Source organism: Callorhinchus milii, unplaced genomic scaffold (genome assembly GCF_018977255.1).
Source record: "Callorhinchus milii isolate IMCB2004 unplaced genomic scaffold, IMCB_Cmil_1.0 Scaffold17, whole genome shotgun sequence".
Taxonomy (NCBI): domain Eukaryota; kingdom Metazoa; phylum Chordata; class Chondrichthyes; order Chimaeriformes; family Callorhinchidae; genus Callorhinchus; species Callorhinchus milii.
In genome coordinates this window covers 5,216,361-5,231,101 of record NW_024704758.1, presented here as the reverse complement: position 1 = coordinate 5,231,101, position 14,741 = coordinate 5,216,361, and the positions used below count along the sequence as shown (strand labels likewise).

At 46.5% G+C, this 14,741-nt stretch overlaps 1 protein-coding gene across 1 annotated transcript in view; it reads right to left on the bottom strand.

Moving 5' to 3' along the window:
• Positions 1-7,276: 7,276 nt before the first annotated feature.
• The window catches only part of LOC121850338 (cytosolic 5'-nucleotidase 1A), an 8,327-nt gene continuing 862 nt past the window's right edge, over positions 7,277-14,741 (bottom strand). Inside the window, 6 exon segments of the mRNA XM_042341568.1 lie at positions 7,277-7,912; positions 8,219-8,327; positions 8,330-8,396; positions 8,726-8,848; positions 9,424-9,553; positions 10,001-10,168. Coding sequence (XP_042197502.1) covers positions 7,604-7,912; positions 8,219-8,327; positions 8,330-8,396; positions 8,726-8,848; positions 9,424-9,553; positions 10,001-10,168 — 906 coding nt within the window. The 3' untranslated portion in view covers positions 7,277-7,603.

Here is a 14,741-nt window from a genome sequence, read left to right as displayed (position 1 = left end):
GCCTTATCACGTCTTCTAGACATCTCATAGCACTTCACAGAATATACTGTAAAGTGTAGTGATGTATTTTGTGGACGAACCGCGACAGCCTATTTTGCGTACAGCGACGTCCCACAAACAGCCATGAAGTGAATGACTCGATTATTCTTAATGATGAAGAAGAAGAAGAAATAATCATAGTGATAATCCTTGCGTTCCGATTTTTTCTTCGTCAGAATCCAGTGGGATCTCATTGTGCCATCGGATGTTTAAAGTTCACCTGAACAAGCAAGCAGGACTTCAGTTTAACGTCTCATCTGAAGGACGGCACCACTAACATGCAGCAACCCCCCCCCCCCTCCTCCACACACCTCCGCCCCCCCCCCCCCCCCCCCCCCCCACTGCACTGGAGTGTTATGGCGTATGGCAAGAGTTGCTATTCTTTGGATGGGATGTTAAACCGAGGACCTCTCTGCCTGTTCAGGTGGACATTATTCAAAAAGAGAAAGGAGTTTCTCCTGGTCAGCAATCCTCCGCCTAGATTAGTCATTCACTTAATGGCTGTTTCTAGGACATATCTGTGTGCAAAATGGCTGTCGTGTTTACCCACAAAATATACAGTCACCACAGCTGACAGCAATTCACTGTGAAGTGCTCCGAGACAGCTAACCTGAAAGCTGCTATACCTAACATACCATAAAAACATACAACTCGTTATTCACTTAATAATAATAATCCTTGCATTGGATATAGCACCTAGTCACATCTTCGATACGTCTCAAAGCGCTTCACATAATATACTGTAAAGTGAATTGACTGTATTTTGTAGGCGAAACATGGCAGCCAATTGCGCAGAGCAGTGTCCCACAACAGTCGAGGATTGAGTGACCAAATTTTTAAGGGATCATTACCCCAGAAAAGCGATCCAGGTTCCTGCTTACTGCTAGGTAAATGGAGACGTGTGGAGTAAGGAAACTTGCCCAATATTTCACCCTGCTCGGGAATCAAATCCAGGTCTTTTTGTTTCAGGACAAGCACTCTAACCACTGAACTACACGACTCCACATGAGTCATCTAAATTGGGGAGAAATTAAACACATCTTAGATATGGTTTAGTACTTAATTGACTCAAGAGTTCTTTTGCAAGCGGCTTGCATTCCACATTTGTGGTTAGCGTGTGACCCTGACCGCCTCAACTCGCTACTTCCTTGTGACAAGTTTCTTCACTATCCATTACTCAATGACGCAGTCAGGCTGCACGATCAGGGCTGGAGCCATTGGCCCAGTCGAATATAACACAAAGAGTTACTTTACACTGTATTAAACACTGAGCCACGCAGCTACGCTGTCACATCACCTGCCAGCCTGAATCAGTTCACAGCTCATCGAATCACAAGTAATCAATTGCTTTGCTCAATTGGCAGCCGCGTTTTGTCCACAAAATGCACAGTCACTACACTTTACAGTATATCCTGTGAAGCATTTTGAGATGTCTCAAAGACGTAATAAGGTGCTATATCAAATGCAAGGATTATTATAAGTAAACTGCAGGCTTTTAACGCTTCTTTCTACTTTTATTCGATTTGCCAATGATCGTGGCATCAATTTAAGATAACTAGCAAGCCAGCAGACAGGGAGGTTAGGAGAAATGTTGTCATGCACGGAAGATGGCGAGAGAGGTGATTAGCAATGATCAAATAATGTTCCAAGTCCAGAATGCTGAACCCGTGGGTAGTTTCTGAAGTGGCGAGGTGTAAGTCTGAGATATCACTAGCAAACGGTTGAAGTGGGTGACTGATTTACAGTGTGGTCCATAGTTTACACCCAGTAGTTAGGATATGGAACACTCTGCCGGGAGTGGTGCTTGAGGCAGAATCCATATTAGCTTTCAAAAGGGAACGAGATAGATATCTAAACAGGGGTAAGCAACGGGGATATGGGGAAATTGCAGGTCGTTGGGACTGAAAGGATTGCTGCTTAAAAGAGCCAGTACAAACTGTTGTTAGTCGATTGGCGGATCACTGTCTGGGTCCTCAGTAGCAATTCCATGAGAAGCACTTTGAGATGTTTTTGAAATTATTTGTGCGATGTCAAATATAAGAATTATTATTTTTTATTTTTTGGATTATTGGCAATCCAAACAATTATTTTTCAAACGATGTTCTTAGGGTGTTTTTTGTTCTCTTTCAGACCACATCCTCCTGCAGCCGCAAGGCATGATTCAACTGCAACTGGTAACGCAATTTACATCTACTCAGTCACAATATTCGGCCTCTCGATCCACAAGCGCACACAAGCACACACATTTTTCACCAGACGTACAGTCTTGCCAGCTCTGAGCCCTGCACATTATTGGGCCACAAGGCTGAGACCTACTTTTGGAACGATAACATTAACACCTATCTGCATGCGGCTTCCTCTGCTCTGTGCCACAGCCCAACTCTGACTTGAACTCTATCGCATCTGTGTAAATGTCTCCATTTCTCACACCAGCTGCTCTCTCGGATTGAAACTTCCCACATTGACCTTTGATGCGAGTCATTTACCTGCCAGCCTGGCTAGAGTCCGTCCCTCGCTCAATTAGTATGGAAACCCCAGTCAGCAAACAGAGAGAGAGAGAGAGAGGAGAGTTTCACAAAATTGGTTTGGATGTAATAAAAATAATAATAAATAACCCTTGCATCTGATATAACGCTTTTCACGTCTTCTAGACGTCTCAAAGTGCTTCACAGAATAGACTGTAAAGTGAATTGACTGTATATTTGTGGGCGAAATGCGGCAGCCAATTGCGCACAGTGGTGTTCCACAAACAGTCATACATTGAAATTACCAATTTATTATTCTTTTTGAGAGAGATTATTATCAGGAGTGTGGAGTGAGGAAACTTGCCCAAGGTTTCACCCTGTCGGGAATTGAACCCAGGTCTCTCGCTTGCAAAGCAGTGCTCTAACCATTGAGCTACAGAACTCCACTGAGCTACAGAACTCCATGTAGAAGGCTCTTTGACCCATTTGAACTCATCCTTCCAGAATACCCACCCTACCATCCTCCAAGAACAGCAACAAACTGCTTTTTAAATGAGCTTAGTGTCTTGGCCTCAACCATCCTTCCTGGCAACCTGTCCAGTTGTTAATTACCCTCTGGATAAAGAAAACGTCTCCAGGTGTCTGTCCTTAAATTACCCTTTGTAATTCTAAACCTGTATACTCTTGTTCTACTGTCACGGTGCATCCTCATGTATTGTTCTGGATTTACTTTCTCTGTCCCATTTAAATGGTGGACACCCCTGTAAGATTCTCTCTGAAACATCTCTTTTCAGGACTGAAGAGTCCTAGATTGTCTAATCATTGCTCGTAGACACTGGGAGAAATTTTAGAAGTGCCTTGAGATCTTTAATGTTCACCTGAACAGGCAGATGTGGTCTTAGTTTAACGTCCCATCCAAAGGATGGTACCTCTTACAACAAGAAAACATTGCATTTACAAAGTGCCTTTCTTGTCGGGAGTACGTCCCTAGGCACTGTGCTCTAGCAGCCTTGACCGTGAGTTAAGAATCCCGATGTGGGTCTTAAAACCATGAGAGATTTACTCAGTGCGATCTGATCCAGTGTAAACAGAAGATTAAAAACAAAGAAAGAGTAGAAAGCATAATCTTCTCACAGGAGCTCGGTTTATTCAACAAGGCTTCCATTCTCAGGCCCTGAATGCGCTTAAACCAGACACAATTATATGTGCTCAATAACAGCCAAATGACTCTCAATTTCCGTAATCGTGAAGTATAATCTTTCTTACCCTGCGAATCTTTGCCTCAGTCGGTTTATTTGCCTTTCAGTGAAAATTCCTTAGCAATGACCTCTCTAATGATCACTGTAAGCCAAGAACATGGGACGGACTATTCACATCACTTGAGGGATAGAGGGTGAAGGACCGTGACCGAAGGCCTGGTCAAAGAAGAGGGCCTTGAAGGAGGCAAGGGAGTAAGAACGTCATGACACAGTTAGGCTGTCACACACAGGCAGTTCCCACTGATCAGCCGCACTGTGATGTACTGTAAGGCAAACGTTATAGAAGCCGATTTAACGCTCTGTAATTGCTCAAATTCTCATTCAAATAAGAGAAAAACAATTTAAGTCAACAATTTCCCCTGTGCACACAAGAGGCGCAATTCTGGTGCATCCTCTCCAGGTTTGAGAGGAAACAGAAACAAACATGAGACTAGTTTGTGAAAGCTTTTGGATTTATTGTAGACATGAGGAGTGCAGAATACTGAATAAATAACTTAGTGGTCCATACAGTTTTGGCAACGGAGAAAGAATATAAAGCTGGATTATTGCTTTGACATGCTAACATTCGGAGAAGATTGTGCTTCTCGTGACTGTGTTGAAAAAAAACTTACCATAACATTCCAACATTGAATAGCACCACACAGCCTGCACAGCAAATCTAAGTGCGACAATCAAAAACTCCCATGTCATGTGTACCATCCAATGCTGGACATATCTTAACCCATAATATAACCAACCCTTATTAGCCAAGGTCGAAATTCCGTGTAGCCCAATAGCCTGGCTTTATAAAAATATATCTTCGGCTCCTGAACTCTAGGAGATGGAAGCCCGATTGTCACTCTTTACCTTTGTATGTAAATATTCTGACAGAAATACCTCAGCGTAACCTCCACTCACCAGCTACCCAAAGCACAGCTAAGATCAGGAACGCTAGCTATCACTTGCTTCTACTCTGAGGGACTCCCAAGTCTCGACTCTCTAAGATGAGCGTGAACAAAACTGTGCAGAGACCCTCACAGGTTCCTTTCTTCACTTTCTAAATATCTCTGCCACCTTTTTCATCTGTGATGGACTTGAATGGCTTCAGCACTCACTCCTTGATTAACCTGCACTAACCCAACAGATCAGTGGGCTGTGGAGTGAGTTGGGCAGTTAATCTCAGGACTATAAGACCCAATATGCTAGAAATATAAATAACTACAGATCTCCTTCCCTCTCCAATAATAATAATAGTATTCCTCTTGACTTTGCAGTCACCAATGATTCAGAATGCGATTGATTGACTTTCCAGGATTGTGCTTTAATAAAAGCATTGCTCCATTGCACCCATTCACAATGACAGTGAATATTCTTAGAGTAAAACTAATCCGATAACTAGTCCTAAGAAGGTATTGTAACACACACCAGGATGGGCAATCCCAGGGCTGTGGAAGGACTCATTGAATTACCCGATACCTGGCAATGTAGCACTCACCGCTCCAGGTCTGCAATGTGACTTTCATTATATATGTTTATATACCTGGTTATAGATTACATAGGACAAAATATACAGCACTCGAGCTCTGATATTAGTAGGTTATGAAATCATAATCCCTCCAAAAAACGAAACAATAATAAAATTGGTCATTTTCAATCTACGACTGTTTGTGGGACATTGCTGTGTGCAATTGGCTGCCGCATTCGCCCACAAATATACAGTCAATTCACTTTACAGTGTGTTCTGTGAAGCGCTTTGGAACGTCCTCCCGATGTGAAAAGCGCTATATCAAATGCAAGGATTATTATTATTATCATATGAAACAGGATCCGTTTATTTAGTACTCTAATACATCCTATAAATCAACTATCTGATTAGCTTCTTTGTAACCCACTCCCAGCTCTAAAGTTTTGTCTATAAGCTTCAACATTAACTACAGGATATAGTTTTGCCTTCAAGCCGCTCTCTATTAGCTACACGGTCTATCTATAAGGTCACACACTCACACCTTAGCTTATACATAAACTGATTTATTTTTTAATACACTATAAATTAGTTTAACCCAGAAATGTATCTCTATCTGCAAAAAGGTTTAAAAGCAGCAACTCTTCCCGCTGACCTAGTTTATAAAGATTCCATTCTCGTCCTGGACTCGATTCCTGCCGCTAGCCACCTTCCAGAGCTCAGTAGCCAGTGCAGACACCTGGCAAGCACCTCAGTCACTGCAGCCAAGTGACTGACATTATTTACTCAACAAAGAGACCAGTCACCCAGCAGATCGCGTTAGGAAACAATGGCGAGTGCCGGTGTGTTGGACCCACAGTCGAAGGAGCCGGGAGCACAAGGTCGAGAAAGTCTATGACCTTCTATAAAGCCAGCAGCATCTCACAGCCGAAGCACAAACGAGCACAAATTTTGCCTGTGCGCTTTTGAAAGGGTAAATAACCACATATATTTTTAACAAAAATAGAATTCGCAAAAGCTGATCTCCCTGAATATATAAAAGCTGATCTCCCAAACTGAATGCTAAAATTCAGTGTGTGTGTTGTGTTTTCTGGGAGATTACAATCCACATCTCACTGGCTATGTGGATGGAAACCTCTAAAATCAGAGCAACTGAATTCTGTCTGTCCTTTGGATGAGACGTTAAACCGAGGTCCCATCGATCTATTAAAGATCCCATGGCACTATTTGAAAAAAGGAGGGAGTTTCTCCCAGTGTCCGGGCCAATAATCCCCCAAATAAATATTGGTCACTGTTTTGGGGACAGTGCTGCGTGCAAATGGGCTGCTGTGTCCGCCTACATATACACAGTCACTGCGCTTCACAGTAACTCTTTTGAAGGACTTTGAGACGTCCTCCTGACGCGAAAGATGTTGTATCGGATGTAAGAAGTATTATTATTATTATTCAGATATGGTGACTTTATTTGGTTATTTTGGAAATTAGACTTTGATTTCTGGTGTAGATGCCAACTCTACAATAAATTCCATAAAATGCAGGGCTGTCAGCTGATAATTGTTCCTCTGTTTTATAAAGAGAGTTTGAGTCTAATCTGAATGACCGGCTCAGGTCAAAGTGCATATCCCGGGTAGAGGTTGAGATGGGGAGAAAAAACGTATAACAAGAGCTGAACTTGCCCTGAGGAGACAATACTGGCAAGTCCGCCATAACCTAAGGCATTGTTAATGGTTGACCAGCATGTGTGACCCAGCGACAAGAACTGGCAGTGCAGATATGTGCTGAGTTGAATTACAGCCTTTTGACTGTGTTCCCTTACAAAAGTCACTCTAAAACGTAAAGTAGATTCTCGGCAAATTCCCTTCCTATTCCACCCCACCTACCCCTCTCTCTCTCTCTTCTCTCTCTCAAATACCAAATGGGCCCCAGCCTGTTCTGTTCCCTTTGGTCGGGTCTCTGCCACTTTCTAACAGAATCCGCAGCTCACAAAACAACTCAAAGCGCAGAGCAGTAACCAAGCAAGGCAGATATACCTGCACCACTATATAGGCGATGCTGAGTGTAGGGATCGCGAGGGGAAAGTGTAAGGGGCGTGGGGGGGGTGAGGAAGGAAAGAGGATATCAAAAGGCATCTCCGCTCTCGCCTCCCCACTGGAAAAATAAAACCGTGAAAGGTTTTGGAGAAGAAAACAACTTTTGCTGATCAAACCGCCCATACAAAATTATAATGCAAACAGTTCTGATCGAGGGCTGGGAGTTTAGAAGCACGGATAGTCCTAGGAAGGGAGGGATGTTGGGGAGGGAGGACTGAGGGAGGGAATGAAGGAGGAAGGAAGGGATTGAGGGAGGGAAGGAGCTATGCACAGAAAAACCTTGTTCCAATTGGCCCGAAATGTCCCTCTTCAGGACTTGTCGCAGGGAGGGATGTAGCCAGCAGGAGTGCCTGATGCCAGGGCCCCACGAATGTGGTGCGTTGAATCATCGAAGAATATGTGCGGTCGGATTTGGGCTAAAATGGGATCTTTGGGAGCACCGTCCAGGAAGAAAGCCTGGTCAACCTCGAGCCCCCAGTCCCGGAGGGTCTTGATGGCCCGGACCCCCATGTCCCTGCCGCTCCTCGAGGTCAGCAGGTAGGTACAGATGGGGTCCTTCTCCCGGGGGAACTTCTTCTTCATGTTCCCCAGGATCATGGCGAACGCCTTCAGAGGTCCCTGTGTGGCCAATAATATAGTCATAGCAAAACACCATTCAATACAGTGTCTGTTAAATGCCTGTTAAACAGCTTCACGGGGAATTGCTGGCCGTCAAGTGCAACAACAACAAGTTGTAACGCAGGGCGATTGAGGGAGAGAGTTTCAAAGTTTCGGGGTGTACTGGCTGAAGACATGGCCGCCTATGGTAGTGCCGAGGGGACGAAGGGATGGGGGTGGTGGGGGGGGAGCCAGTAGAGACTGTGGGGGAGCAGAGGCTGGTGGGAACGGGCACAAGTCTGAAGGACAGCAGGACACCCGACTTACTTCTCCAATAGGAATGTGCTCACGATCCTTCTCGTACTTGATGACCTCGTCCAGACCCTTCTCTCTGTAAACGTTCTCACTCTCGTCAGAGAAGAGCACGCAGTCCCGTCGAATACCACCCTCAGCTGCTCTGCTGCCGTCTGAACGTCCTGCTGGATAACCAGCGCCGCGGGAATCCCTGAGGGAAAGAGCGGTCATAAGCACATTAACAACTCCCCAACACTGAGTAACACTCCAACACTCACATACCGTGTCACACATTGACACCCCACCTTGTGTTACACTCTACCTCACATGCCCGTCACGCTCCGTGTCACACAATGGCCCCCCCCCACCTTGTGCTACACTCTACCGCATACCCGTCAGTCCAGTATTATACGCTACCCCAAATGCCTATCATTCTCCATGTTACACACTACCACACACACCTGTCATTCTTGTGTTACACACTACCCCACGCGCTTCACACTTTCCAGGTTACTCTATCGCTATGGGGTTGGGAGTCACCTCTCTTAAGGGCACTGCAAACAGCCGACTCGTTTGCTGACAGGAACAGCTTGACATTGTAGGATTGCAGGTACTTGGAGGGATCGATCCCATTCAGAAAACAGAACCGGGTGATGTGCAGACCTGCGGACAACAGCAAGACTCACTCACTCATCACCAGCACCTTGCATCCACAGGAGCCACTGATGCACATTACATATAGAGTAAAACTTGCAGCGAATCGCCCGAAACAAAGTTCTTTTGCGCATGCGGCAACGGATCAAGAGTAAATTGCCCGTGATTCAATGCAGCCGGTAGAGGTGGGGGGGGTGAATGGAGGGTAGGGGGCGGCGTTACGAGTTAGGAGGTGATTAATACAAGTGGTGCAAAGAAATCTAAGAGGTTTTGATAGGAAACTGAATGGGACTCGGGGTGAAAGCATGACTTGGGCGATTATACGATTTATAAAGGTAAGACTTGCGTGAGTTTTACTGCTGTTTCTTTTACCCATTTACACCGTAATGTGGCCCACTCACCGGTTGAACAGCCAACACCGGGGCGATGTTTGGAGGTGGGGTGGGATGGCGGGGAAAGAGAGAGAAAAGGAGCAATGGAATTGGACTGAGCGGAAGCAGAAAGTGTTGAAAAGACCTTTGAGGAAGGAGAGAGGTTCAGTGAGAGGAAAATAGTTTGTGGCGGGGGCGTGTTGGGTGTCTGACCGTAGTGCTTGATGCTGTTGATGATGCGCAGTCCACTCTGGGCGTTGTTGTTGGAGACCAGGATGATGTCAAACAGTTGCTTCTCCTCGGGATTGTTTTCCAATAACTTCTCATTTACCATCTGAACCGCCTGCAAGAGACAAGTGTGCAAATCACACACCACTCTCGGGGTGGGGGTGGTTTCTTGTCAAGGGACATAGTTTCAGCGCATCTGCCCCGATCTCTCTGGAACTCTATCTCGGATGTCCCTTCAGCTCACCTCTTCAAGGTCTAACCTCAAGACCTTCCTCGTTGATGAACTTTCGGACATCTTTCGATGCCCCACCCCCCTTATCTCCACAACCACTACCTCCACTCCAACTCCAGTGCAAACCCTGCACTGTGCAGCGCCTTGGGATGTCCTCCCGACATAAAATGTAAATTACTATTTATTTGGCTTGTACCACTGTTTTTTTAAGGTGAAAGTTTAGATGAAAGTTGCCATGAGTCACGAGTTGCGGGCTAATTTTATTTGACATATTTACAAGCGACTAACGATGTTGGGACTGGCTGCGGGGGCTGCCTTGGGGGCACTTACTCTGATGAAGGGCAATGCCGTGCCCTCTGCCAGAGGTTCGTTTTCGTGTGCTATCTGATGGCTGGTGTAGTTTCCCATGCCCTCCGCCAGGAACAGCTCATGCTCCTCCTCCAGGTCAAAGATAGCACGAGACGACACAGCTATAGTCACTGCCTGCGCGGAGTCTTTCTGCAAAACAAACACACAATAGCCGGAGAGCTGTTCAGTGCAACAGGAAACAACAACAACAACAAATACATTTATAGAGGACGTCCCAAGGCGCTGGACAGTCAGGGGTCAGGACCCGAGCATGGGGAGGGGTGGGGTAAGGGTGAGGGAAGGCAGAGAGGTGGGAGGGTGATTGAAGGTACGATCGAAGAGGAGGGTCTTCAGACTGACCTTGAAGGAGGCAAGGGAGGAAGCAAGGCGAAGGGACTGTGGGATGGAGTTCCAGAGTGTGGAGGCAGAGAGGCTGAAAGCCCGGCCACCGATGGTAGGGCAGGTCAGGCGGGAGACATGGAGCAGGCTGAAGCCTGCTGAACGGAGAGAGCGGCAGGTTGGTAGGGAATCAGCAGGTCAGAGAGGGGGCAAGGCCAAGGATGGCCTTGAAAGTGAGCATGTGGATCTTGAATTTGATCCTCTGAACGATGGGGAGCCAGTGGAGTCGGGCGGGTGGGAGCGATGGGGTCACGGAGCCTGGTGCGCGAGACTACATGAGCTGCAGAGTTTTGGATGATCTGCAGTTTGTGAAGGGAAGAGTTGGCTGATGAGGAGGAAATTTCCATAATCGAGCCTTGATTGGACGAATGCATGGGTGAGAGTTGCGGCAGCCTGAGGGGTGAGGTAGTGGCAATGTTGTGGAGGTGGTAGTAGGCAGTGCCAGTCATGGCTTGGACGTGGGGGAGAAAGAACAGTTCAGGATCAAACAAGACACCCAGGTTCCTGACTGGCTCAGTGAGGTTGAGTGTGCAGCCATGGAGACTGATGCTGCCAGTGCCTGAGGTGCGGAGGTGCTGGCACGAGCCAATCAGGAGGGCCTCAGTCTTGCTGACGTCCAGTTGGAAAAAGTGGTCACTCGTCCAGGACTTGATGTCGGATACGCAGTCGGTCAGGACACCAGTAGTCCTGGAGTTGAGGATGGAGGCAGAGAGATAGAGTTAGGTGTCATCCGCATACATGTGGAAATTTACCCCATGTCTGCAGATGATGTCACCTAGGGGGAGCATGTAGAGGGCGAAGAGGAGGGGACCGAGGACAGAGCCCTGAGGAATGTCGCATGAGACGATGCGGGGGCTGGAGGAGAAGCCGTTTGCAGAGACAAAGTGGAGGTGGTATGAAAGGTAGGACCTGAACCAGTCAAGGACAGAACCTTGAAGGTTGAGGTGGGAGGAGAGGCGGTGGAGAAGGATTGACTGGTTTACAGTATCAAAGCAGCAGAGAGTTCGAGGAGGACGAGGAGGCAGAGGGAGTCCTGGTTACACATGGTCAGGATGTCATTTGTGACCTTGACAAGAGCAGTTTCCATGCTGTGATGGGTCAAGGAAAGGTTTCTTCAAGGTGGGGGTGATAGTGGCTGTTTTGAGGGGTAGGAACAGCGCCAGATGACAGGGAGAGGTTGATGATGTCAGAGAGTAGTGGGGCAAGGAGGTGGAGCTGGGATTTAAGGAGAGTGGTGGGGATGGGGTCCAGGGAGCAGATGGTGAGCTTCATGGAGGAAATGCTGGTGAATCCAGAGGAGGGGGTGACAGGTTCAAAGGTGTGGAAAGAGGGATGGGTAGTGGAGGGGATGAAAGTTGGGAGGGCAGTGACAGCTGAGCGGATTCTCTTGATTTTGGACTCGAGGAAGTCCAGCATTTCCTCGCACACTTCCTTGAGTCCAAAATCGAGGGAAAACCATGGTCAGAGGTGACCTGCATCAGATGAGACATTAAAACCGAAAGCTGTTCAAGTGGTTGCTAAAGATCTCGAGGTACTATTCAAATTCAAAAAGAGAAGTGTTTGTCCCAGTGACCTAGCCAACAATCTTCCAGATCAAATCAGTCACTCCCTTCAATGCTGTATGTAAGACAATGCTGCGTGCAAATGGCTGCTGTGTTTGAGTTCACTTCACAGTATATCCTCTAAAGTGCTTTGAGATGTCCTTCCAATGTGAAAGGCAATATGTAAACCTAAATTGTACTGTATCGAAGGAACACACTCCACCTCACTGAGCGAGTCCAGAATTCTGGCATCTTGTTTGACCCTCAACTATCCTTTCTTCCCTACATCCGTGCCATGACTTCCTCACCTCTGCAACATTGTCTGTCTCACACAGTGGTGGAGTCACACCCCAGGCCACCAATACCCTCATCCACGCATTCATAATATCCAGGCTCGACTACACAAACTCCCTGCTTGTCGGCCTCCCAACTGCTCCCTCCACAGGCTGCAGATTATTCAGAATTCTGCAGCCTGTATCTCTCCCACATCTCCACAATCTTATCACTCCCATTCTCGCCCGACTCCTCTGGCTTCCCATCACACAGAGGATACAGTTCAAGATCCTGTTCCTCACTTTCAAAGCTCTCGATGGCCTTGGTCCCCCCTACCTCTGCGACCTCCTAACCACGTACCAACCTGCCCGCTCCCTCCACTCAGGGCTCCATTCTGCTTCACGGCCCCGCCTCTCCCGTCACACCAATGGTGGCCGGGCCTTCAGCCACTCTGCCCCCATCCTCTGGAATTCCATCGCGCAATCCCTCCACCTCGACCCCACCCTTACCTCCTTCAAGACCCATCTCAAGACCCTCCTCTTCGGACGTGGCTTCGGTCACCCTCCTTCCCCACTCCACCCTCCCCGATCTCGACCCCCAGCTCTGGTCCGAAACACTGATTGTCCAATGCCTTGGGACGTCCTCCCGACGTGAAAGGCGCTATACATATATAATTTTGTTGTTGTTTGAAATCCTTTTTCTTAACAAAGTAATGTCATGTCAAATATGCCCTTAGTTCAGAAGGTCCAAGCTGACATTTGGGAGCCTGACAGTCCATTCCTGATAGCTAAACAGACCTCAAGAATGAGTGAAAAAATAGGAAGTGCCGGAGTCTAAAAATACACGCTCATATTGAGAAACTTCTCATATTGAAAAGAACCACAAAAGTGCTGATAATGATGTACGGATATATCAACCTACAACTGTCACAGTGACAGTGGTAGAGTGGTGAAGGAGATGTAATAACAAGGTTCCATTACGGTGGTCGTCAGAGCAAAAGAGACTGGAAAGACAGAGAGAAACTTCAATTCCCCTCCCCACCATCCCATCACTGTAGTTCAGTGGTTAGAGCACTCTCCTCACTACCAAGAGGACCTGGGTTTGATTCTCGGGTGGGGCGAAACATTAGGAAATTTTCTTTACTTCACACTCTCTGTTAACCTAGAAGTAAGTAGGAACCAGGTTGCAAGTCAATTCGCGGATCGCTTTTCCAGGGGTAATAATCCCTTAAAAAAAAATTATTTAGTCACTCAATCCATGATTGATGTGGGACACTGCCGCGTTTCACCCACAAAGTACACAGTCAATCCATTTTATAGTATATTCTGTGAAGCGCTTTGAAATGTCTCAAAAACATGATCAGGCGCTATATCAAATGCAAGGATTATTATTATACTGTAGATTACTGTGCACAAATTAGCTGCCAAGTTTGCCAACAAAATACACAGTCACTGCACTTTACAGCAAAATCCTGTGAAGTGCTCAGAGACATTCTGTAAGGATTATTATTGTATCGATGACAGCTTGCATCATTTACTCATACACACACACACACACACACACACACAGGGCTCCGGTCTCGTCAAACAAACTTCAGCATTTTTCACACTTCGAGTTTGCAGCTCGCTGCAAAATTGGGAATAAGATTTCAACAGGAAACAACAGGCAATCTGTGAAGAAATCCTTATTAACAGTGTGCTTGCAGGTCACAGCTCAGCACGTGATCCTTCAGAGGAAACAGCAGTGGGTGCAACTTTTTTTTTGGTTAGCTGAGGGTCAGGCACAGCCCGATAGTGCGAGGGAGCTGGAGTAACATCAGTAGAGAGACAATCACAAAGTGTTGTGAAGCTTTTGAAATGTTTCGGCTAGAGGATAAGAAGCTCTATGAAACATAAGGTATTGTATTAATGACAGCTCCCACCAAACACACCTCAGAGTTCCCATCTCAGACGCGGAGAATAAAATATAAAATGGGTTTGAAAAAATAAATCTGGAACAGTGCAAGACAGCAGAACAAGGCATCGTAAGTTTAGAGTTCCAAAGGGTAATTTCAGGACAGACAAAGTGTTTGCTTTTAAACCCAGAATGTGATTAATAACTGGAAATTTTTCTTTAAATAGAGGGAAATGAATGACTGGAACTGGCTACCAGGAAAGGTGGTTGAGACCAGGACACTGGATTCATAAAATAATAATAATAAAAAAAAGTGGCTTGATGCTGTGGTGGGGTGATGTGGAAAGATGAGATCAGATGGGCTAAAGGGCTTTCTTCATCCAGACCAATCTTGTGATCAAAGGATCGTCAGCAATTTTCAACCGGTCACACTGGCTGCGTGTTGCAGGAAGTCCAGGGGTGAAATCAGTTTCTTTCTTTGGTCAGCAGAGTGTAGGAAACAGGGAGGAGTGGCTGAGCCCGATACAGTGAGGGACAGATGGTGAAATTTCAGCGCCTTGGAACGTCCTCCCGACGTGAAAGGCGCTATACAAATGTAATCTTGTTGTTGTTGACAC